Genomic DNA, 26,708 nt, shown 5'->3' on the forward strand with positions numbered 1-26,708 from the left:
GCCGTGCACTGAGCCAGTCCGAGTTTAGTCTCTCATGGTACCTTCTATATACACACACCCAAGGAAGGTCTCTCATACTCACTCATTCTCACAAGAAACATCAGGATCCTCAGAAGCAATACTGAATTTCTGCAGGTGTTAGATGTCATCAATTAATTTTCATAACTAAATCATCCTAACTCACAACTAGAAAGCTAGAAAAACAAAAATAAAAACAAACAAACAAAAACCTCAATACTAACTACAATAACTGACTGGGTGACCTTCCATAGTATGCTCCCACCTGTATCTACAGAATTGACCATCCTCCAAACTTCCTGGGACTCGACACTTGTCTATTAACTGGACTCTCCCCAGTTTTAGTAGGAGGCTCCCAGTCAACTCAATCTTTCTCATTCATGAGAGCAAGTATTTCCTATGTAACAAACTGAATACCACACTTCCCCCAGTTCTGACAACCCAAGTGTATCCAACTCCAACATTCTAATCACTGAAGAGTCATTCCCAAGCATTTTAATTGCAATGGTGTCTACTCTTGTAAGCCAGATTGTCCTGGACCCTGTGACTGTCCTAGTAAGACTCCCAAGTGTTGGGATTATAGACATCACACGGCTTAATTTTACATAAGAAAAGCAAATAAGGGGGATTCCTCTTTTCAGGAGAATTTTCTAGAACATGCTTCCAAAACAAAACAGTGTGGCTGAGGTCTGAGAGGACACGCTTATGGGAAAAACATGCTTTAGCACATTTAAGCTCTAGGCCTGACCCCTGAGAACACAGAAAATTAAATTGTACCTGTTGTAAGCATTGTAAACTCAGATGAAAAGTATCCTGGCAGTCTAGCCAAGAATACCACAGTCACACCACACAACAAATCTCATACAAGAGATTTACTGAGAGAAAAAACCCAGAGTGACTGACTCTGCTCAGGCTGAGGAAACAGCAGGACACTGAACAGAGAGCAGAGTTTATATATGGAGTTTCTTGAGGGCGGGGTGGAACTTTCAGGGTGCAGTTTTCCAGGGTGGGCTTGGTCAGCTGTGAGGGCACTGAGTGTTCTGTACGTAGAACCTGGCAGCTGGAGGTCCTCAGCAGAGACCTGGCCCACTGCTGTGCCTGGAGGGTTTACACCTGGAGGTAAGCTGGCTGCCACCCATCTACATCCCCCTGCCCTATAGCACTTAGGTTACCTGTGGGTGCTGGGACCCAAGTCAAATCATCATGTGTATGGTAGTCTGAATGAAAGCTCGTACATTTGAATATTTGTTTCAGCTGGCAAACTGTTTGGGAGGTGTGGCCTTATTAGAGCTGTGTCATGGGGGTGGGGGTGGGGGTTTGAACCCTGCAATTCCCAGCTAGCTCCTTCTTGAGAGGTTAGCAAGGAGCGCAGCTTCGTATGCTGCTCAGCCCTCCTCTATTCCAGGAAGGTCATCCTCTTTGACCACACTAGCAGCTATGGGGAGGGACACACATGGAGCTGCGAGAGAGGAAAGGGGGACACCCGACTAGCCAGCCTGATCAGCCAAATCAGCCGGGTGACAGATGTCGCAGCCAGATCGCCCTCACATCCGCTAGCTCTTTCTCTAAGTTCTCAGCTACTACTCCAGCACCATGCCTGCTTCTGCCTCCCCACGCCATGATGACCCTGGACCAACCTCTCTACAACTTAAGCCCCAGTAAACTCTTCTAGAAGTTGCCTTGTTGATGGCATTTTACCACAGCAATAGGACAGTGACTAAGATACCATTGCCTGCAGCAGGAAGCTTCCTGCCCTGGGCCCACTTCTCCAGGTCCAAGTACTTAGGATATATACGACTTCATTGGCAAAAGCTAGAATCCAACTCATGGCTTATGAATATCATACCATTAAATGTTCAGCAACATTAAGGAAATGAAAGGCAGTCCATGCTTGATTAATCCTGAATGCCAATTTGACAGCTTGAGTGGAGCCCGGGGAGAACGTAGAGCACACTTCTGGATGTCTCTGGAGCTCTGAAACCACCACATCACGAAGTTTCTGACTTCCAATCAACTTGAAGCCACTGTTAGACTAATTCTGAGTAGACTTGGAAGCAGTAAAGCGGGAATGTGGGGACTAGTTGGAAGATGTGGTCACTGTACCTTTAAGTCTCATTGCCCATCCTTCTAACTGTTCTTGCTTCCCGGCTGCCAAGAGCGAATGGCTCTCTTCTGTGACCTTGCTCCGTGATGTCTCCATCTTCCTGGAAAAGCAGTGGAGCCAGCTGACCAGAAACTCCTATCTCTGGAAACGTATTGCCAAGTAAATTTAATTCCTAAGCTGCTTGCTCAGGTACAGTGCCACAGCAACATAACTGCACACTCACCACTCTGTTATTTTTATATCTCTATCAGTTCGCTTACATTACAAAAGCTTATAAGCTTATACACTTATAAACATGGGCAAAAATAAGGAAATCTAAAAGCTTAACATTTCTTGAAACTTAATAAAGCAGACCTATATAAACATGCTTGACAATGTAAAACCAGAGCAGCACTGTTTATACATTCTTTATTATTGTATAAACCAACCCTATTCAAGGTACAGAATTCTACTACTCAGCTACTGCATCTGTTCTTAGCTCATCCCCAATACTTGCTCCTGTTGTTGGTTTGGGTGATAGAAACAATGCTTTAACACCCAGCTTTATGCAAATGCTTTTGTGTCCTTGTATAAACACTGTCAGGTTATGGGGCTGGGATAGCGGCTGGGTGGTGCAGTGCTTATCACCCAAACATGAAGACTGACTCCAGATTGTGTGCACCCATGGAAGGGCTGGGAGAAGATGAGAGGTGGAAAACACCCAGATCCTGGAGCTTACTGGTCCGCCAGCCTGCCCAGACCAGCGAGGGAACAGGTTATAGATAAGACACCCTGTCACAAAAAGACCAGAGAGGAAGCGACTGAGAAAAATAATGAAAGCCAACCTCCGTCCTCCACACAGCCCACACATGTGAACACACCTACACATACGAACATGCACACAATGCACACACATACAATGTTTAAAAAGTAAATTATTTATTTTCCAATACCAGGTTATATGAAATTTTGGATTTTTTAGCATAATTTATTTGTATATTGTCTTGGCTTGAAGGCTAAGATTCAAGATCCACCACCCTTCCATGCAGATGGCAGATGCAGTTAGAGCAAAGCTAAGTAAAAACAAAGACAGGCAGACAGAGGGGCTCAGACAGCAGCACAAGAAGCCCGGGACATAACTCCATGGCTGAGAATAGGGCTGTCCTCTGATCGTCACAGTGCTGTGGCGCACTGTGCATGCACACCCCACCCCGAATCAAGTGCCCAGCACTATGCACTTCAGGTGAGGAGCCGGAAACTTAACTCAAATACTAAGGAATTAGTATAAACACCTAGATTTGGAAGACTCGATTTTATAAGGTGTCAACTCTTCCCAAAAGTGACTTAAAGTCCAGGTAATAATGAAAAATCCCAACAGGCTTGGGCTGGACAATAACCTGCCATGTTGACATTTGAAGATTGTATGGACATTTGAAGGGTTAACTGTGGCAGGGCTCTTGAGAGAAGGAAGAACAGCTATATTATCAGGTATGACAAGATCATGGAATTTATTTAGAAAAACCAACACAACAGAGGTCCAACACAGATCCATGACACAGGGGTGGTCAAACAAACCAGATTTTAAAAAATCATTTTCAAAGATGTAAGACAAAGAACTGATTGTTTGGACTCAAACAGAAGCAAACCAATTCCCACATTGTAAGCCGAAATCAGCACTCAAGGGTAATGAATATAAATATCCATACAAATTACTTCACGTTCAAAACTAAACGTATCAGATAACCCCAACAGAATGTGGCCCAGGTGTCAAGGATCTTATTGTTTTTATATAATTCACTATAAAGCAATTGACTGCAAACTTATAGATAAGAAGTGATACTAACAAAATCTAAATTAGGAAAAACAGTTTCTGAGGGTGAGTGAGCATGTTGGTGCATGCATTTGGGCAGCAGAGGCAGGTGGATTTTGTGAGTTTAAGGCCAGCCTTGTCTACATAGCAAATTTTAGAAGCCAGTCAGCACTAAACAGTGAGACCTTGTCACAATAAAATAAAATAACTGAAATAATTTATGGGAGTAGAAACTCCACCTATATCTCAAATTCTTAAAACCATTTTCTGGTTAGGTCTGCTAAAAATGCTCAATAACCATAGAAATCTTGTAATGAAGTCCTGTTCCAAGCATTCAAATTGGTCTCCAAAGTACCTAATCCCCAAGTAAATGAAATGAAGTGAAAAGGAAACGCCTTGAAAACAGCAATTCCATTCCTTGGGCACAAAGATAACTCGTGTGACATCTGAGAAAGTACTACACCGCCCTGACACCATCGAGAGGAGCTCCACAGTACCCAGAATAACATCAAACCCAGCTCTGAGCCTACCTAATTCTTAGACGCAAGGACATGTTATGAAAACTGGGGAGACGAATTCAGAGTATGATAACATCTGCACAACATGTGGCTCAGTTTCCCCAACACATAAATGAAGATATTCAAAGGATAAACCGTCAGGACATTCTAAGGTGCTGAGAGACTGGTTAACTTTGTTGTGAAGGATAGCAGTCCTGATAACTAAAGATTCATATGCAAGTGTTTAATATTGAAATGATGTGAAATACCCCAGACTCATTAGCAATCTACTTAGTATTAAAAACAAAACAAGTAGGTAAGTGGACAGGTGAATGGACACAACTTCCCAGAGTAGGGAGTGTTTTGAGTGAATTAAAATAGCCAAATAAGATGAGTGAAAACAGTAGGGAATGTAGGGATGTAGAATAGACTCATGTTCTCAAGGGTATTCAGGATTTAAACACAAAATTCAAAATCACCAAAACAAACTGTCCAAATCACGCAGCTTCAAACATTGACTCTTTCAAGGCACTTACTGCTGGCAGGAGGGACTGCATATTCTGATTAGAATCTGCTATTGTAGCAAGGTATACAGGTTAAGTATGCAACATCTGCTGATACCTATTGAAACAAAAAAAAAAAAAATGCAATATTAGAAAAAATCTTCCTATCTGTTAAATACAAGCAACGTATAACTATTTTTGGAAAGCTCTTAATGAAAGATGTGTTATCTGAACTCATTAGCACTTCAACCTTTCCTATTTCCTCTGCAAAGTAATTCCAAATGACACATAATAGACATTAAGGTAATGGGGAACAGGAGTAATCTCACCATGAGCTAGAACAGTCCGGTGCGGTCTCTGGGCACATACCTCTATTTAATATGTAAACCAGTACATGAGTGGCAGCTCTTACTCTCCTTACCACTGAGGAATCATGGTCTAGATAGAGACCTCTGAGTTGCATGATTCCAAGACTAGTCAAAAAATAACTGACATCAGCATCAGACATACAGTACTTGTTTATTGGGTTTTACAGGAACTAAAATAAAGAAGTTCAATGAAATATGCTTACCCTGCACCCCCACCTTCCTTCTGCTTTTTGCACCTGGTTGGTTTTTTGAGACAAGGTCTCACTACATACCTGGCTGACCTGGAACTCACTCTGTAGACCAGACAGGCCTCAAACTCACAGAGATCCACCTGCCTCTGCATCCCAACTGCAGACATGAACAAAATGATAGCACACTAAAAGTATTGGCAAGTCACTTTAAAACAATAAAACAAATTTTTAATACTTGGGTAAATATAACTGGGATATGGCTTTTGGTAATACCGCTTAATAATTTGCTAAAGTCACTTTATAATTTTTAAAGTTAACTCATATAAAACACACAAAAAACTGGCAGGAATCTAATCACTGTCTGGGCTCAGTACATGACTGAGCAAGCCCCACACAACCAAATTTAAAACACAGCAAAATGTCCAGAGAGCAGACACAGTGACATGGGCCAGTGACCCAGCACCTGAGAAGATGGCAGAAACATAGGCTAGAGCTAGGGTTATAGCAGGCCGGGCCTCAAAAACCAAAACTCATTATTATAGATACTAGCTATAAATTAAAAATGAATGTGTCAAAAGAATTTTATTCAACTAAATGAGGTATCTAATTCAGACTCAAACTGAAGTACTTCCCTAACCTTGTCATAAACCAATCTCCCCCACTGTGGGAAAGAAAGGCCTGGTTCTTCCTGATCCACTCCCATGCCGAGAAGCCTGCACTTCCAGATCCCCTCCTCCCACATATGCCTAATCTGACCGGAGATGTATTTTTATAAGGGTCCTTGGGGTTTAAACAAAGGCCATCTATAGTCTATAGATCAGAGTTGGCCTCAAACTTAGAGATCTGCTGAAATTCTGGCCTCTGCCTTCTGAGCATGCCACACACCCAGCCCTCAAAACTTTGTTCATTTTTATTCGTGGTGGTGGGAGCAGTACTGAAGGCCTTGAGTTGCAACCAGAGTTGCTTCTACTTCCACCATGTGGGTCCAGGGGGAATCAGACTAAAGCCAGGCTTGGTGATGGCAAGTACTTTCACCGCCTGAGCAAGCTTAGGCCCAAGCAAGCCACTTGTGGTTGAGACACACTGATTTCCAAAGACTACATCTTAAGTCTCCTTTTCTTCTGGAGTTTAGCATGTTGGTATGATCCTGAGTGCTCTGGGAACACCAACTACACCACGGCAAATAAAAATGTACAGCTGAAGACTGTGCCTACACAAGACCATAGCAAGCTTGGTAGTTATTATGCTGATTAGCCCCAGCCAGCCTTGGAAAGGACACTAAGTGTCCCAGGCTTCATTTGATTGTCTAACAGGAGTGACAGCAGACCTTTAAAGCCACTTGTACCTGTGTCTATACACACAACACAGCTCAGGTAATTTCAGATACCTGCTCGCACATCAAATCTAACTTTTAATTAATTTTAAATGACTTTAAGTTTTCAGAAGTTTCAGGAATGGGGGGGTCAGCTTTTACATCTCTCTTCCAGATGCTACTTTATAGCATTTGTCCTATCATTGACTCTTGTCTATGCACACATATTTTTGCTATAACCATTTAACAGTCAGTTGCAAACATGATACTTCATTATCAATACCCCCAAACAAGACAGTGCATCTGCCTACAAATCCTTTTCTTACAAGAAGGTGGGTAAAAAACAAGTCCTTTTGTGCTTTTATTTTTATTTTTGAGACAGGGTCTCCATTTTATAGACCAGGCTGGCCCCAGTACTGACTATGAATCAGACTAGGCTTTAACTCAGCAATCTTTTCCTATTTTGGGGACAGAGCTGTGTCTGGATCCGTAATCCGCTCGCCTATAGTTGAGACTATAGGCAGACAGCAATCAACCAGGGTAAAGGAACCCTGAGTAAAATTGCAATAAGAAAAAATAAGTAATGTTCATCCCCCAGCTTACCGCTAAATTAAACAAATATTAAAAATTATTAGCAAATACTTGCTTATTTCTACTATTTCTGCATCTCTTCTGATTTTGGATGTAAGTCACCTAAAATAAAATTTAAAAAAGAAACAACAAAAAACACAGAATCTGAACTCAGCTCAGACTACAGAATGAAAGTAAGAACATTTTCCTGAGAACTTTCATTTTCTAGTAAGTCTGAGCTCCTACGTCTACACTAGTCAACAGTGGAGTGGTTCACCCAGCTCCACAGTTCCCTGCCAAGCAGGACCATGCCACTTCAGCCGCTGCAATGCGCTCTGTGATCTTTACACGATGACAAAGCGGGCTAACACTGCCTTTTGTTGGTATCCCTATCTTTAAATGCAAGCAAACCTTGTTAACACAAGAAAGCTGAATATGTACACTATTGGGAGATTACCAACACATTCAACATCTGTTTGTTCGGTTTGGGGTTTGTGGAGACATGGTTTCTCTGTAGCTTTGGAGCCTGTCCTGGCCCTTGCTCTGTAGGTGCGGCTCAGCCTCCCGAGGGCTGGGATCAAAGGATTGAGCCACCACTGCCCAGCCAAATTCAGCATCTTAACTATGACAACCGTAACTGGTGAAAGCTATCCGAAACACAAGACCCATCAAAATCTTATGTTTGATGACTAACCGGTCCTAATAAGTCCAGACAGATACTTACAAACGTTTATGGTCACAAAAGACTCCCACTAAAATCACCACACATAAAATAGCAGGCTTAAGTTTATTAATTAAAAATTAGTATGAGCCAGGCAGTGGTGGCTCACGCCTTTAATCCCAGCACTATGGGTCAACCTGGTCTACAGAGTGACTTCTACCACAGCCAGAGTTGTTACACAGAGAAACCCTGTCTCAAAAAGAAAAATAAAATCTGAAGCTTAGATTTAATTTAAAAATAACTTTAACACAGAACACTTACTGAAGCTGGTACTGGTTTATAGAATAAAAGTTACCTTGGCAAGCAGTAACAAACTAAAATTCCATTAAATGATGACAAATACTAATTTTTGACATTAAAACTTATGAAACACCGAAATAGTTGTATCCATCCTAAAACACCAAAGGAGACTGCTAATTAAAGCAAACTCTGGACCGATTCGGATAACATTCACACCACATGAAGGAAGTCTAAGTCTCAAACATGTGCTAACGAACGCTGTAAGGCCTATCTTCAGACCACTGACACAGACACTGTGGGTAGCCTGTGTCTGCTGATGAAGACAGCCAGACACATCCGGAACGAATCACCACTAGACTCTGGGAGGATGGGCTCCTGTCTTGTCTTACATGCATAAACTGTCAATGGTTAGAACACAGCAAGGGTTTGCTTGGTTCACTTTTTTTGAACAGGGTCTCATTATATGGTCTAGAGTGGCCTTGAATTCATGGTGATCCTCCTGCCTGAGCCTTCTGTGTCCTTGTGTGTGTGTATGAAGGGAGGATTTATGCTTTCCAAGTTCATGTTTTCTTTCACAATGGGGTTGGGGATCCACTGCCTGTGAGATAGGGCTGGGGTTATTTACTTGGCCAAGGGCAGCTCCCCAATGTCACACCACTGGGGACCAAGACTCTGCATCTCCTAGCTGGGGTTCTCCCTGCACCACTAACTGCCTACAGCCCTAGAGAGTGTGGCCTCAAGAGCCCACTCTCACGCATGGTGGAAGAAGTTATTTTTAATTTAAGAAGTGGCATACAAAGGAAACATTTAATCAATGTCGGACTATCAATTCCCAGATAGTTGGCATTTTTTAATGTTTCTCTACATTTTCTTTTCACTTTCCCCATGAGGAAACAGGAGCATTTGTCAGTGTTGAAAGCACAAGATTTTCTTTCTTTATTCCCAAACTGCCCTGACAACTTGAGAAAGAAGGAATACCAAAAGAAGTCAGAAGGAAGGCAAACCCGGCAAGGCAGAGCGGCAGCTCACACCTGCTGATCAAGCTCCTCTGAGGCTGGAAGGGAAGGAACACACACACACCGTAATACAGACACCACTCTACACACACAAAATACTACACACGCCACCACAATACACAGATACCACACTCTACACACACACACACACACACACACACACACTACACATGCTACCATACTATACACGACACATAAGTACCACCACACACACGCGCCCACACACACACTAAAATAAAAACATAAAAGCAGGGAGACTTTCCAGGAAGAAGAGTTTGGCAGTCGAGAGTAAGAGACCATAATGGGGAGAATATCAGAGTACATTTTTATCGGTATGAAATTGTGAAAGAATGTATGATCTTGAAAAACATAAAATTCCAAACCCCTAAAATTCTGGACAGCCCCACATGACACAGCAAGGCCCTTTTGATTAAAGGTGGGAGTTATAAAATTCATGAGAAAGTAAAATTTGAGTTTCCATCTTAAACCAATCTAAGCCCCAGCTGCATGAAATAGGAGAGAAAGTCCTACGATGCCTATCCCGGCGTGCGGAGAAGGCATGATGACAAGTCACCATGACAAAGCTGGAAAAGCTGGTCGCAGCTGGGACATTCGCTACCCCCTAACCCGGCCATACTTGAACACGAAACCTGTCCTCCACCACAAAACCCTTCGGCTCCACCTAAAAGCCTTAGTGCAAACTCACTCCAGCAGCACCTCCACACCTGGCTTCAGGGCAACCTCACAAATGAAGATGACCCATGGCAAAGGCACATGGACAGAGCCAGACAAAGTCTACTGAAGAAACAAAGTACATAAATGGAAATGGCCATACTAATGCAAAATGTGCAAGTCATTAGAAAGAAAGCTCTGATAACAACAGTTTGGTTTCTACAGTTCAGCCTATATGCAAACAGATAAAACAACTGCAATCCGCTCTTAGAGAACTGGATGATTCCAAATTTGTACAAGAAGAAATACAAGGTAAAACTAAAAACATTTCAAGGGGGAGGGAAAATAAAATGCTTTAATCCCAGCACTCAGGAGGCAGAGGTAAGCAGGATCTTGGTGAATTCAAAGCCAGCCTGGTTTACAGAGTGAGTTCCATGACAGCCGGGGGCTACACAGAGAAACCCTGTTGGAAGGAAGGAGGAAAGGAAAAGGAAGGGGAAGGAAAGGAAGGAAATAATAGCTATCAAGAAGACAGACAGAAAAACTCCCAGTAGTCAAATCTGGGACAAGCCAAGAAAGAAAACACAGTATCAGAATAGCGCATGAGGTAGAGAATATAGCAGGAAATGTACAAACCCATTTACACATAAAGACCTGGAATAATGAACGGCGGGAAGGGGTGAAGGATGACTTCCTCACAGCAGAATTGCAAATACGCTTAGGAGTGGTGGATCTGGTCATCTCTTGACAACCACCATAGTAACAAGCACTGGAGGCTAAGACATTAGTGGACACTAAAATTGGTACGCTGAAGTATAATGAGAACAGGTCATGTGTGTCTCAAGGTGTCTGCCTGGTGTTATGCATACAATTGACAAAGAGGGAATATTAACTCTGGTGGAGAAAACAGCAGGCACCACCTTAAGGCAGCAGACTAAAGCTACCACCAGCACTGATCAAGCTGCTGCTCAAGTAGAATTAGTCAGGACATCACTTTACAATTGTGACAGCAATGCCACACATAGGGCACAGTGTCAGTTTCGGTATGCAGAAACATACTTGGGTCCTAAGTGAGGAGCATCCCACAGAGAAACTGCATTCTGCAACAGCATCAACACTGGAACACTGAGACTGAGGAGCAGCTGAAGATAAAGCAAACCACAAGACGTGGTACCCACTGAATGCAAACTATGACCCAGTCACTTCAATAATTTAAACTCAAGCAGTGTAAGCATCCACACCCAACTTTAGGGAAAACTGGCTTCCTACAAGTAAGAGAATCGTATCTGCACTCACTCTCAAATGTCTATGTAACAAAGAGCACTTGCACCTAATCTATTACCGTCTGAAGAATCTCAGTAAAGGACATGCAGTAATCTCTAGTACTATCACTGAGCCTTTTTCATTAAGTAGGAAATGCTTTGAAAGGAGCATTTGTTTGAAAACTGGTAGTTTTCCCCAGTCAGATACACAGAATTTTGTAAAAGACGGTCAGTATGTACTTCTGGCAGTGGTGGGTGGATACCAGGTCAGGGATGAAATAAAGCAAACATACTCTGGCAGGTTATCTGTCAGATGGAGCATGGTCTGTGATGTAGTGATTCATTTAAGAACTGAGCCTAGACAGTCACTCAGCGGAGACAGCACTGACAAACAGAAACACGATCCTAAACTTGATCCTTGCTAACAAGAAAGAAAAAAGGGAAAAACATCACTTCTATAAACACTACACTATCACAATCTATATTATATGTGCATTGATATAAATACAAGGAGAAGGGAAATAATGTCATGGGAACTAAGGCATAACTACCAAAAGTTTTCTAATACTAAACATGAGGGTTTTTATTTTTAAAATAATTTAAACAGAAGGAAAGAATCAGAATTCAGGGGTAAAGTAAATCGGTGGAGAGCACAGAACCCAACAGAGACAGAAAAGCAAATCCCAGGAGCAGGTCAATGAGACTTCGAGGAAAGGATGGGCCCGGAATATGGCTGAGAGAAATAGCCTTAAAACTGGGCCCTACAGTGCGGCAGTCACTGGACACAGCAAATGACCCACGGCTCAGGGTGGAGATGAGTGTGGAGCTCTCTCCATGCTTTGCTGTAAGGTATACATCACGGTGACAGTGTTTTCTAAACAATGAACTAAGTAAGGCACATCCATGCCACTTCTTCGTCTAGGGCATCTACTAGAAAACAAAGCTTGTATTTCCATGTATCTGATGGACACTGATGCTCTGAATGCTTGACAAATAGGCGATTCGACCACATCAGATCTTCTTTTGATCCATTTGGGGGGGGGGGTTGTTGCTTTAAGACAGCATCCTGAGGTGTGACTCAGGAAACTAGAATTTGCCTGCCTTAGCCTTGAAGGTGCTGGGATTCCTGGCCATGCCCGGCTTCTCACATGAATCTATTAGGGTCTATCATTTACCTCATAGAGACTACTTTAAAATGAAAGTTTGGTCCTTGTAAGTGACAATCAGTTCTCTAAGACATAAAGTTTTGCCCTCTCAATCAGTGTGTACAGCAGTAACTAAATAACTGTATTTACCTGAACAGTATATACCTGAAGAGTGTGCTTTTCTTTTTCTTTGTGCTTTGAAACAGAATGTATCTGTGTAGTTCCTGGCTGTCCAGGAACTTGCTGTTGACTAGGCTGGCTGAGAACTCAAAGAACCACCTACCTCTGCCTCCTGAGTGCTAGAATTAAAGGTGTGTGCCACCACTGACAAGCAAAGATTTTTATTTTTCTATAGATGAGGCTCTATACAAGTTTAAAGTCATTATTATAAATATAGGGTAAGAAATAAAAAAAGACACTGCCTCCCACCACAAAGGGCTTTTCTTTTGTAAAACAATCATTTAAACACAAAGCCACATATTCAGAAGCAATATCATGAACAGAGAGAGAACTGGAAACAACCCAAATGACAGAATACAATGGAGATCATCTGGCATTCTACAGAATGCGAGTGGCAGCATTGATCAACCTTGGAAACATGCCTTGTGAAAAGTCAATCAGAGCTGGGTGCTTGGCACACCCTCATCAAGTGCACCAGACAGGCAGAGACAGGGTTGGGAGTGTGATGACAGCTGGGCTTCATGAGACCCTATTTCAAAAGGTACAGAGGGAGGGAGAAAGAAGTCAGTCAAAACAGACCACACACTGTTGGACTCCATTTACATCAAAGGTCCCCAATAGTGTGAGTCTACACTAACAGATGGTGGCCCACTTCTTTAATCCCAGCTCTCAGGAGGCAGAAGCAGGTGGATCTGAGTTCTGAGTTCCAGGCCAGCCTGGTCTACAGAGTGAGTTCAGGATAGGCAGGGCTACACAGAGAAACCCTGTCTCAAAAAAAAAAAAGAAAGAAAGAAAGAAAGAAAGAAAGAAAGAAAGAAAGAAAGAAAGAATGAATCTCAATAATGGCCAATAGACACGTTTCTCTTTGGGGAGATGAAAATTTTCTCAAACTGACTGAGGTGACAGTACCACAAAACTACAAGTAAAATTTAAAACTGTAGTTCAAAAGTAAAACAACAACTCGCAAATACGAGGAGCAGTTATGGGTCTTACTGGGAGCACTCGGACGCCTTTCCCTTATTCTGGTAGTCCATTATACACTGAATAAGATGGTTATTTTCATCCAGCATCTGAAAGAAAAGAATGAAAAAGCTTACTGTAAATGTAGTGCATAAAGTAAGATGAAAAACTAAGGAATGTATGACTGTAATACACAGAAGCACCTCAAAGCCATCATTACAGATGCAAATCAACCAAGTGAACATGGAAAACAACAGCCCCTTACACTTACTTTCTGTTAATGTTTCTTTCTACCTACTGCTACAAAACATTGTAGTTCATAGTAATAAGAACTCATGAGATTGAATTAACTTAAAAATTTTCATTACTGTTAAAATGTACAAATCACTTATAAAATATGCTATACATGATTCACATAGATAATTCCACAACACTGATTTTTGTAGTTTAGATTTTTCTAGAAATGTCACATCTACATGGAAAAGGAACCTACTAGAGTGGTCTGTTCATGTACAGATTATAACTTGGGAGACAAAAAAAACCTCTACTTTTGTATATTGGAACTGGTGTCACATTTAATCAATTATGTTTAATACCTACTCCAAGTATTCCTTTTCTTGAAACTCAGAAGGAAAACTTATTATCCTTCTCACTTATTTAGCATTAGTGAGTATGCCCCCCACACACACACACACAGCTGAGTACCAAGGTGCATGTGAGATCAGAGGACAACTCTGTAGCACTGGTTCTCACCTTGAACCCTACTAAGCCATCCTCCATGTTTTTATTTTTGAATACAGAATCATTTAATTACCCCTATGCTGTCTGTAAATACAGTTTCCACTAGCTAAAGGTTGAGTCCCAATTGGTTTTGGAGCATTCTAATGCTTTGTAGTACAAAAGGAGAAAAAATATCTGTCCTTACCCTGACTGAAATACACACATCAATACTTGAAGTAACAGGCTACCTTCTTTTCCAAATGTATAAATTATGATTCTCTAAAACAATACACAATGTTCTCTATACATTTATTATATTTAATGGAATTTGAGTTTATAATATTATATTAAGGTATCTCAGGAAGTGTAAAAACCATAAGATAAACCAGGTGGTGGCACACGCCTTTAATCCCAGCACTCAGGAGGCAGAGGCAGGCGGATCTCTGTGAGTTCAAGACCAGCCTGGTCTATGAGCGAGATCCAGGGCAGAGCTATTACACAGAGAAACCCTGTCTCAAAAAACAAAAACCCCTAACATAAATTAATCATCATTTTATCATCTGATAACAATCTAAGCAACCTTAGCTCTGAGAGTTAAATAATTCATTTCTGCCAATGATACTTAACAAATAGACCTATAGAAGATTGTTTTAGTGCCAGCATGCTGTCCCTAACAAGTCACCTAAGTTTGTAGGAGCTTTAAGATCAGGGTACTGCTGATCCTGAACCCACCTTTCATGATTCCGTGAATAACCAGGTGACAACACCAAAACCACCATCTCAATCATTTAATGAGATTTTTCAATTAAAAACATTAACTGAGATTTCCTGAGCATTTATCATAACCTTCCATTACTAAGGACAAACACTTCTCATACCAAGGATATTTTGTTCCATTTTTTGTTTGGTTTTTTTGTTTATTTTTGGGTTTTTTGTTTGTTTGTTTGTCTTTTCAGACATGGTTTCTGTGTAGCCCTGGTTGTCCTGGAACGCACTCTGTAGTCCAGGCTGGCCTCCAGTAGGGGAGTTCCATCTCTGCCTCCTGAGTGCCATCAGTTCAATACTCAAACCAAGGAAAGCATGACACATTAAACGACCCCAACCATTTGTCTGTCTCCCATCTAATCATGTCTGACACTGCAAACAAAACTTTAGCTGGAATACACTTTTGAGGAACTGGAGAGATAACCCAGAGAGCACTTAATGCTCTTGCTGAGGGCCTGGGTCTGGTTCCCAGCACCCACAATGCAACTCACAACTGGCTGTTAACTCCGGTTCCAAAAAATGTGATGCACATGACATACACACACATACATATAAAATATAAAGTTTTAATCCATTTTTCACTTCTCATATGAGAATGAAAACTAACCAGTTAGCACCTTGTAGATCACTCAAGATAAATAATAAGACACACTAGAAAAAAACTACCGAGAAAAAGGAAACGACAGACTTTTTCTAGAGTTCAAAGCGAAAGCGCGGATCCCTCAGAAACATGCTTCCTGCACGTGTGTAAGGAGGCTGTTCACCAGACTACCACTAGAGAAAGCAACTGCGTTTCCAGGCACTGCCAGGCTGGGTTTCTTCAAAGAAAATAAAGCAACAGTTGGGCAAATGTCAAATGCCACACTACAAAGACCCTGACAGTAAACAGAACCCGTTGGCCATTAACGCACGGGTCTGCAAGGGTGTCCGGATTGGTACAACAAATTGACTTTCTCTCCCTCAACCTTGCTCCAGGGCAGGGGACAAGATGGGACTACTCCAGGCAAACTGTTCAACTTAACAAGCGACTTTTCAAAGTCCCCCACGCTGAGATGGAGAACAGTGCCTTGCTCTTAGACACAGGCTCAGAGGATAATAAAGAACCTTTGTGTCCCCAGTTGGCAGTCCCAGAGCGGCGACTGGGGTGGCACTCTCCTCTGAGGACGCAGCTCCCAGCGCTTCTACCCTGATTCAATACAAATGGCCCGCCCGTCGGTGTAGACCGCCAACTCCGGGCGGCGGGGAGCAGGCTCGCCCTCCGGAACCCCAGCGTCTGCCCTGGGCGCTCAGACGCATCAATCAGGGGCGGAGGGGGACGGATCGCGGGCGCTGCTCTGCGAACCCCCGGTGCGCACTGGCTCCTTCCCCGCCAGCCCGGAGCCCCTGCGGAAGGTCCCCAAGTTCTCCCCCGGGAGGGCCTCAACTCCGAGGAGTTTGCGGCGCGACACTCCAGGCTCCGGCTTCCGCGAGAGGGGTCCCGGCGGGGCGGGGCGGGGCGGGGCGGGAGTCCGGCCGGCCGCTCCCCTCCCGGGCCCGCGCCGCCCTGCCGAGCGCACGCACGCCCCCACGGGGAAATCGGGCGGCGGTTGCCGGCGCTTTTGTGCCGGCAGAGCAGGCGCCAAAGGGCTCCGCCGGCTCCCCGGCGCCCGCCCCCACCGCCGCCGCCGCCGGGCCGCTCCCCCGCCCCACGCTACGCCACCCCGCCTCGGCCCGCGCTCGGGCGCCTCTCCGAGCTCACCTTCTGGATGGCGGCGGGCGTGATCTCCCCCTTGCCCCGCTGCCTCGGGGCTGCGAACGCCACAGACATGTTGCCACCGAGCCCGCGATCGGCGAGTCCGGAGCGCTCCGGGGGCCGCGGAGCTGGGGGCCCGACGCCCGCCTCCCGGCCAGGTCCACCTCACCGCGCGCGGTGGGGGAGGCAGCTCCGGGCCCGCGCCCATCGCCGACCCAGCCGGGCTATGCGCGGAGCTGCCGCTCCCGGCAAGGCGTCTGCACAGCTCCTCGCGGCCAGCGCGGCTCGAGCCCCGCGCCCCGCCGCCGCCCGCCCGGCTGTCTGTCCCCGCGCGCTGCCGGCCGCACCCCCGCGTCCGCGCGCCGATGGTAGCGCCGCGCCGGCCGCCTCCGCCCGGACGCTCAGGAAATGGTCCCGCCGCGGCGGGAGGGAGCCGCCCGGCCGCGCTGTCACAGGAAACGCGGGGCCCGCCCGCCAAACTGTCCCCAACTGTGCCCGCGACCCTCTGGGGAAGAGCGGCCGCCCCGGATCGCCCGGGCCGCCGCCGAGAGGGACGGGGGACAGCCTGGACTCGGCAGACGCTGCAGGGTCAGCACCGAGAACGCGGATTCGCTGGTTTAAATGGCTCCCTGCGCTGCACGTGCGCACCTCGGAGTCGCTCGCACGCTCGCCAAGTCTCGCCGGCCGCGGAAGAGTTGAAAGGAACCCGACCCGCAGCTTACCTAGGGATAGTCCCTTCCCACACTTGTGGATCCACTTGATGTGACTTAGGGCCCTTCAAAGGGAGCTGTGAAAAGGCACCCTCTTTTCCAGTTAAATACTTAGTGCTTGTTAATTAGGCCCAAGCTGCCAGGCTTCAAGTCAGTATGAGGGGAATAAAACCAACAGCTGCAAATTAATAAAGGAACGCGTTGCTGGGGATTAATTCTGCAAACTTAGACTTCCCAGCCATACAAAAGGAAGGTTAATATGCTGTGTTACTCATCTGTGGTGCTCCAAAAAATAGTGCCTAGATTGTTAATGAAGTGGAAAACCGCGTTTTTAAAATGTTATTTCAAATAAATTTCACAGGTCAGTTTACTTAATTCAGCGCTGTTTGGAAGTGGTGGTGGTAGAAATGAACACCTGGACAGGAATCTCTCAAGGATATTATGCTGTTATAGAAAAGACAACAAAAACAAATATGCATATGTGTAAAGTTTAACAGCAAACAAGGACTACAGGGCTGTTCCTGTGACTTAAATGGATGAATATTAGGCTTTCAGAATGGTCCAGCAGCTAAAAGGTGCTTGTGCCCTGGCCTGAGTACAAACTGGGACCAACACCATAGAAGGAGAAAGCAACTCTGCCAAGTTTTATTCTGACCTTCATGTGTGTTCCCCACACACATCCACGTGCGTGTAAAACATTACACACACACAAAGGATGAAGACTTAAGAATAAAGGATGGAACTTTATCCCTCCCAAATGATGGCAACTATTCTTGAGAACTGACTTGTTGCCTTTCCCTATGCTAAGGAGAGCAGTGTAATACAAGTGGATTCAAGTAATCACACGGAACTGAGAATACTATCAAAGGCTGAACAGTAACCACTGCTAACACGTGTATCCAATGCTCGTTGTGGATGGTCATGACTGATTTACCAGTAATAGCTGAGTAATTAGGGACAGTGTTTCAGAGGGAAACATGAATCTGGAAGAGTTACCCCAGTTGTATCCACTTGACAATGTGGGGAATCCTACAGGCCACAAACACTTGTCTGAATTTCTACATTCCAGTCCCTAAAAAGAAAAACAAATCCATCTAAAAAGTTGCCGCATTCCAGGGAAGACTTATAGATTCTTTAAAGCACAGCTTACCAGTGGAAGGGGCTCTACAGACCATGGGTTATAAGCTTTCTAGAGTTTGGAGCAGTGGGATAAGATCCCATGCAGGAAACAACCATAGTGTTTTCTGTGTTTGGTTAGCACTAATGTATTTTATATGTCCCTTTGCATTACATCTGTTGGAAAGCATTGGTAGAAAGGGTAATGCAAAAATGCAAATGATCTCCATGAAAGAAGGCACCTACAAAGGATGCTAGTTCAAACTTCCTTGGTAAAGACCCAGTTAGCCTTCCCTGGAAAAGTAGAGAATTCAGAGAGAGGGGAGACAGAGGCCTGGATAGGGCCTGACCTAGAGGATACTAGTGTTGCAAACACCATTATTGTTAGCATTACTGCTGGGGCAGTGCCTGGCAGAGCAGGGAGTAGAGACTGGAATCGCCCAAGTCTGGTCTGCCTAAACAAGACAATTGGCTTTGAGGACTTGAAGCAAATGATCTCAAGGAGCCACCTTCCCAAACAGATACATCAGCTCATGCATTAAAGAACCCAGGTCGTATAACTGAGCATCCGAGGTTTGCGGTATAATATTAACACATCAAGAATGGGTCAAAGTGAGGAAGCTATCAGCACCAACAATTAATTCATGATTATTCACACAAACAAACGTAAACAGAATCATAGAGCCAGTACTGACACGGTGCTCATGGGAAACTTTATGTTTGACTTTCAAATGTTTCACTTTTTAATTTTTCATGCTAATTGTTTGTGTCCTTTCAATATATTTCAGCAAACTGAATAAATGAAGTATTCCTTGATAAAGGTGACAATGGTGTGACCGGGACCATATATGATACCACTGGCAGTGGGTACAAGATCTAACTCTAATGCACAAACTGACTTGGTGGAGCCCATTCTGTATGGAGAGATACCTTGCCCAGCTCAGACATAGGGATGTGGGGGTGGAGAGGTGCCTTGGTCCTGCCTCAACAAGATGATGGAACAGACTTAGTAAACTTCCTAGGGGAGGCCTTACCCTCTCCACGGAGCAGATGGAGGAGGGGGCAATAGGGTTGCAGGAGGAGAGGAGGGAGGGGGAACTACATACACACACAATAATAAAATTAAATAAAAAATCCAATGATAAAACCACTGCAGTAGATAGAAAAATTAGTATTTTTTATATCATAAATAAAATAGAGTATCATTTGTAAAGATACCTACTGCAATTAGTAATTCATAAACCTTTTGGTGTTTTTTGAAAAGTTTCTGCACTTACCACTCTATTTGATTGTTGTGTTTTAAGATTATTTATATTTTATGAGTATAGATGTTTTGCCTGCTCGTATGTCTATGCACTACATGCATGTCTAGTGCTCTCAGAGAGAATATAGCATTGGATCCCTGGGAACTGGGGGAACAGATACCTGGGAGCCACCCCTTGGATGTTGGAATCATGTCTAGTACTCAAGAAGAGCAGTGTATGCTCTTAACTGCTAAGTCATCTTTCCAGTCCCCATTTTTGTTTTTTGAGACAGGGTCTCACACAGGTAACTCTCTGTGTACCTGAGGATGGCCTTGAACTCCTGACCCTGCTTTCTTTGTCTCCTAAGTCCTTAGATTACAGACATGCACAAGCGCATCCAGTTTATACTTTGTACTCTTGACAGAGTTGTTTGCCTCCAAGACCTTTTGCTTAAGTGGGGGTATAGCTCTCAATAGCTACCTCATAAAATACTGAAACCCAAAAACAGTCCATTCGATGTGATATCCCCAGACGTCTTGTACCTCTAGAACATTTACTTTGTACTCATAAAACAAAATGAATTTTTGAAAACAGTAAAAAAATAGAGCCATAGTAGCATCATCACAAAAATGCTTTTAAGATATGTTTTATTGTTTTCAATTGAATATGCATGTGTATCTGTGTATATGTGTGCATCTGAATAGGTGTGAGTGTATGCATGCATGTATATTAGTGTGTGTTTGTGTGTGTGTGTGTGTACTTTGGTGAAAGATTTGTTGATTTAAGGCATTTCTAAAAGGTCTCCCATGCATTAGCTGGCAATTAAGTCATCCAAGCAGAGGATCAAACAGCCTCTAAGAAAGTAACAAAGAGTGACAATCGTGTGGAGGGGGAAAACCAGGTGTCCACAGTTATCAATGAAGTAATTTAAAGTGTACATGTATTAACAGAGACTTTTGGACAGGAAAGCATAGCCCATAATCAATGAGGGAAGCTGACTGACAAATGGTCCCTAAAAGTCCAGATAATGTCACTCATTTACCATTCAAAGGCCTCAGATCACCCTTTGTTGGTATATCCAATCAACTAAAGAAATAAAGCTTCGGCATTTAGAGGGAAAGCCAGACATAGTGACACATACCTGTAATCCCAATACTTGTGAGCTGAGGCCAGAGAATCATGAATTCCAGGCCAGTCTGAGCTAAACTGTAAGGCCACACATAAAACAAAAGAAGAAAACATGGCTAGGTGGGGGGGGGGGGTGAATGACATAATAAAAAGCATATGAACATGAGATTAGAAGCACACAAAAGGTAAACTATGAAAAGGAAATTCCATAAAAGGAGCTTAAGAAGACTGAGGTATCTGAAGGAGGACTTAGCAAACTGAACATGTGTCAGTGAAGTTATACGGTGTACAAACAGGAAAGAAAAAGATGAGGGAAACAAATCACATTCACTGCCTCCAAAACCTGTGTCACAGCTGTAGGAATACCAGTACAGGACAGTCAGATATCCATAAACCCCTGAGTATAATAAAGTTAAATCTGTGTGTCCAAGAAACCCCACTCAGTTAAGCATGATAAGTCAATCATCCCTGAACTCACCAGAGTGGATCATTGAGAAGGCAGAATGCTGAAAGCAAGACAACACAGCTGATTCTGACAAATAGCCTAGTGAGATTAATAGCTGACGTCCACAGGAAGCTATAAAAACAGGAGAGGCATGACAAGCAAAGCCACCGTGCCAACAGATCCAGGTATTCAGTTTATGGCAACCGATACCTCAAAACAGCAAAACAGCAACTGCAAAATGTTAACTCTCAGAAGCCTCCTATCCTGTTTCTGGCAGCTTGCTTGTATGGGCAGGAACAGGGCTCAGAAACATGTTAGTTACCTAGGCATGTTGCTTTAACTGCATGAAAGGGAATCATGTGAACGTCTTCCTTGAATTTGAATCAGCTGTCTTTGCACATTTATCTTGCTCTAGCAGAAGAGTTACAACCTGCTTTCTTCAGGCGAGGGCCCATTTAACGTATTTTGCACCACGACACTGTTGTCAGAGTAATGTGATCATCACACTTAGGGTTTGTGTTATGCACAAACCCTGTGTTTTTTCAGGTAACCGAAGACAAAACTTGGGAGACGGCAAGAACTGATAGGCCGTTGCATAAGCTAATGCTGCGTATGCATCAGGGTGCAGCTTCTTCGTGTCTGGAGACACTTACTACCCCTGTGAGAGGATGGACTTATCAATTCAGGTGAGAGTCCTGTCTTCAGATGGCACAATCCCTGACCACTGCTCATCCACAGGTCCCCAGACAGATGTGTGATGTGCTTACTAACGTCCAAGTCTCTTCATAAAACCAGAAATGCTGACGGTGGCATGTAAGCAAACTGTTCATACTTTACCAACATCTCAAAAACAGCAGAGCGAGAACTGCAATAAAAACTGAAGCTTCCCTTTAGAAATCATAATTTTATTTCACAATGAATTATTATCAAGGGGGATAGAGGCCAAATTAGATTAAAGGAGTGCTGTAAGAGTTTTACCCATTATTCTCCATGCTGATCCTATTTCAGTACAATAAAGAATATTCTTGACAAATTTTGTGGAAGGCTTTATACTTAAAAAAAGGGGGGGTACTGGAGAAATGGCTTGATGGTGTCCACATGTATGTGGTCACACACACACATACAAGAATTAAATAAATAATAACATTAAAACAAGTTTCAGGCATCAGTTTTTTACCATTTTCTTTTTTAAAAAAAAGTGTGTGTGTGTGTGTGTGTATACGCGTGCGTGCACGTGTGTGTTTCAATATGTGCACATTAATGTTGGATCCCTTGCTGGAGTTACAAGAGTTGTAATCTGCCTGACATGAGTGATAGGAACCTAATGCAGTCCTCTGCAGGGACAGCAAAAACTTTTAACCCCCTAAGCCACCTCTGCAGCCTTCCGTTACCCTTTTTAAAACATCTAAGTCAGGTAGAAACTACAGGGGAAACTGTGCTTTTTACTAAGCTTTGCTAACTTTAAGATTTTATTTCATTTTACATTATTACATGTAGGAGGTGAGTGTCTGCATATATGTGTAGATGCCCATGAAATCAAGAAGACATTAAGATTTCCTGGAGCTAAAGTTACAGGGGGTTGAAAGCCACCAGATGTAGGTGCCGGAAACCAAAATTCAGTCCTCTGCTCTGAAAAAGCAGTATGCACTCTTAACCACTGAGCCATCTTCTCAGCCCCCCTAGTGTTGCCAACTTCAGATTGGAAGATAAGGGAGGGTGTGGAGAGATGTCTCAGAGGGTAAAGCAGAGAATATGTGTTTAATTCCCAGCACCCACATGATGGTTCCCAATTGTCTATAGTTCCAGTTCCAAAGGATATAATACCCTCTTCTGGAATCCACAGGTACCAGTCATATATATAGTATACATGTGTGTAGGCAAAACATCCATAAATATAAAATAAAATCTTCTAAGAAAGATGACATGTATATATTGTTACGAGCAGGTTTCCCTGCCGGCCTGGTCCCACAGCCACAACAACCCCAAATAACACACAGAGACACTGTATTAGATATAATGCTGATGGCCAGTTACTAGTTTCTTATTGACTAGCTCTTTCTTAAATATTAACCCATTTCTATTCATGTAAGTATTTCCACGTGGTGTTATCTTACCGGAGAGAGGGGCCAGAGTTCTGCTCTGTTGGTCCTACATGTTGAACCTCCTCCCTACTACTTCCTCCTTCCTCCTAGTCCCGCCTATCTTACTTTCCTATTGGCCTACAGTGCTTTATTCATTAACCAATAAGAGAAACATATTTACAGAATGCTATCTCCCATCATCTCCTCTTTTCTGTCTAAAATAAAAGGAAGGGTTTTAACTTTAACATAGTAAAATTACATATGACAAAACAGTTATCAAATAAGAGCCATAGTTAACAATATTTAGTCCATTAACATTTATCAAGATTTAAAGAAAATATTCCATCAAAGATGATATCTATCTTTGTGAGTCTAAAGTCCTATATGTAACTTACCTTTAATCCTAATTAAGGAAAACTATAACCATAACTACCGCTCTTCAACTCCATCAAAGACCACAGAAGGATAGTATATAAACTCTAGAAATAACAGAGACAACTCCCATGGTTAGTCACCCAAAGTTCTGTAATGTTTTATCTTCAGCCTATAGGTCATAGTGTGTCTGGAAGACTTCTCAGCAAAGCAAGAAACTTTAAACTGTCCACCTTATTGGCAGTTTGTCAGTCACTTTTCTCTGTCCTGTAGACTGTCTGACAGACTCTTCCTTGAAGCAAGAATCCTGTAGCAATGTCCATCTTGTATCAGTAGTCACTTTCCTGTGGGTCCTGTATGTCCAGTTTATATAGCATAAAGTCAAACAGTCCAGACAAGAGCAGTATCTTGCCCAAATGGCTAGTCTTGTCATATTGAAAGCAAACTTTATAACGCGTTTCTTCTGACGCAGGTGGTGTTGCCAGGAGCCATTGTACCTCATTGTTAAGAAAAATCCTAAACCATTTTACATGCCATATTCTGTAGGTTTTTAAAAGGTTTGAAGAATATTTATCCATCTCACATATATCTCTGTATATCTAGAAAACCTAACTAACTTAATTATAAGTTTTGACTATTATAGGTAACTATCTAAAATTTGTACTAAATTATACATTACATTTTTAAGTGAGCTATATAAACACAATACCTAAACAAGAGGAGAAATATACATATCACAAAATTGACCTTAAATTTGTATCAATAAATGAAAATCCATTCCAAAACAAAGTATTCATATCTATACCATAATCCCCTTTTTACTGTTAACGAGATTGGTTGTGGTCATTAACCATTTATAATCAACACCATATAAATGAAAACAAACATTTGTAAACGATATTTGGGAATTTGGGAGTGTTTCTTTCAAGCTGCTTCCTGCTGGTAAGGGGTGCTGTCATGGGGACCGTAAGAAGACTCAGAAATCCTGGCTGTAGTGGTTTGTAAGGTTGCCTTGTCCCAGGTGTTTTGAATGTTGGATCATCTGGGACACTTCTTCTGGGGGTCTTGTTTGATCAAACCATGTTAGTCTGGAAGGAATCCACAGCTTTTCATTTTCTGTGGAAACAAAAATAGAAATCCTCTTCCTCAGTAAACTGTCCTTAGACTTAATTTTGAAATCAAGGCATTTTTAAAATATATAAATTGGATTAATTTAGCAGTATTTATAATCAAGTGTATTGTAGAAATTATTTCTTCCTTAGCAATTGAGCAATTTAAAGACAACATCATAGCATACAGTATCCAGACTCTTTGTGTGCTTTCCATCTTCACTTGACTTTTTTATTACTCTATTTCTTTTACTGTTGTTTTTACATTTTCTGAGACAGGGTTTCTCTGTGTAACTTTGGCTGTCCTGGAATTCACTCTGTACACCAGGTTTAATTTGAAATCACAGAGATCTGCTTGCTTCTGCCTCCTGAGTGCCACCATATCTAGCTACTCTCTCCAGCTGTTCATACACACCATTGAATTGTTGGCAGTGCTTCTTAAAAGCAGTCAGGAAATCTCTCTTAAAGGAGCCCTGCAAATCTCTGTTTGTCTATAGCAAAACAGAGCCCAATCAAGAAAAATGTTACCAAGAAGCCTTGCTTGTCTCTTGTTTTTGTGGGTTTTTTTTTTTTTTTGTTTTGTTTTGTTTTTTGTTTCTAAAACCCTTTATTAAGGTTTTGTTAAGTTTTAAGTGGAAGTTCTTATTAGCCACGTTGCGGTGCCATTTTGTGAACTTCAATCCCTTTAGAGAGGGTGTGTGTGTGTGTGTATGAGAGAGAGAGAGAGCACATGTATGTATATTATGATTCACACGTATAGGCTAGAGGACAGATCACATGAGTTTTCTCTCTCCTTTCACCACATAGATCCAGGAGATCAAACTCAGTTTTGTCAGGCTTGATAGAAAGCACCTTTACCCCCTGAGCTATCTTGCTGTCTGAGTCTACCATTTTCTAGTTAGTTAAAATCAGTATTTCTCAAAATAAAAAATGCAAAGGAAGAATTCTTTTATCAGCAAAACTATCTTTCAAGGATAGTTTTGGATTCAAGGAGAAATTCAGAGCTATGGAGATTGTTCAATTGCTGAGGTAGTTACCATACAAGCCTGAGGACCTGATAGCCAAATAAAAAGCCAGGGGTGCGGCAGTGTACATCTTTAGTCTCAGGATGAGGAACAGGAACAGGCATATCCCTGGAATTCACTGGCAGGACAGCCTGGCCTAATTTGTGCACTGTGGGTGGTTTCAGTGGGAGATCATGTCTCAAAAAAATCGGAGGGTGAGAAAAACAAAACCAATGTCAACCTCTGGCTTCCACTCACCCACACACACATGCAAGCACACTTGCATGTGCATGCACCCATACACACACAGAGATAATGAGGGAGAAATTAAGACACTCCCTACAAGCAACAATTGAGAAATTGTCACTATATTCTTACATATAAATATCAAAGAAAGAAAAAAACTATTTATTTTTGAGGCAGGGTTTCTCTGTGGGAGACCCACAGTGACTGCATTCCATCTTGACTTAAGATCGGAGAGTTCAAGCTTGTTTTTGATCAAGTAACAGGATGCTTGGTCAAAGGCATGGTTACTAGATGTATTGGGAATTAAGAAGGTGATTATGCTTGTTTGTCCCTTGAACCATGGAAAGGAAGTCTTTTGCCCCCTTCCCTTTTGCGTTGGGTTTAAAAGGGGTATGAGAAATAAATTTGAGGCTGCTACAGTATTCACTGAGAGCTCTCCAGACCCTTATCTTCTGTCTTTTTAATCTTAGCTGCAAAGCAGCCTCTTC

At 42.8% G+C, this 26,708-nt stretch overlaps 1 protein-coding gene across 1 annotated transcript; it reads right to left on the reverse strand.

Annotated features, from left to right (window-relative positions):
* Nucleotides 1-5,008: 5,008 nt before the first annotated feature.
* LOC127214321 (E3 ubiquitin-protein ligase RING1-like) lies at nucleotides 5,009-26,099 on the reverse strand. The gene is made up of 4 exons (XM_051174714.1): nucleotides 26,008-26,099; nucleotides 16,772-17,346; nucleotides 13,582-13,658; nucleotides 5,009-5,029 (listed from the first exon to the last, which is right to left on the reverse strand). Exons 1-3 carry the CDS (start codon nucleotides 26,097-26,099, stop codon nucleotides 13,648-13,650), a joined length of 678 nt encoding a protein of 225 aa, XP_051030671.1. The 3' UTR covers nucleotides 5,009-5,029; nucleotides 13,582-13,647.
* Between the last annotated feature and the right edge of the window lie 609 nt (nucleotides 26,100-26,708).

Source organism: Phodopus roborovskii, unplaced genomic scaffold (genome assembly GCF_943737965.1).
Source record: "Phodopus roborovskii unplaced genomic scaffold, PHOROB, whole genome shotgun sequence".
Taxonomy (NCBI): domain Eukaryota; kingdom Metazoa; phylum Chordata; class Mammalia; order Rodentia; family Cricetidae; genus Phodopus; species Phodopus roborovskii.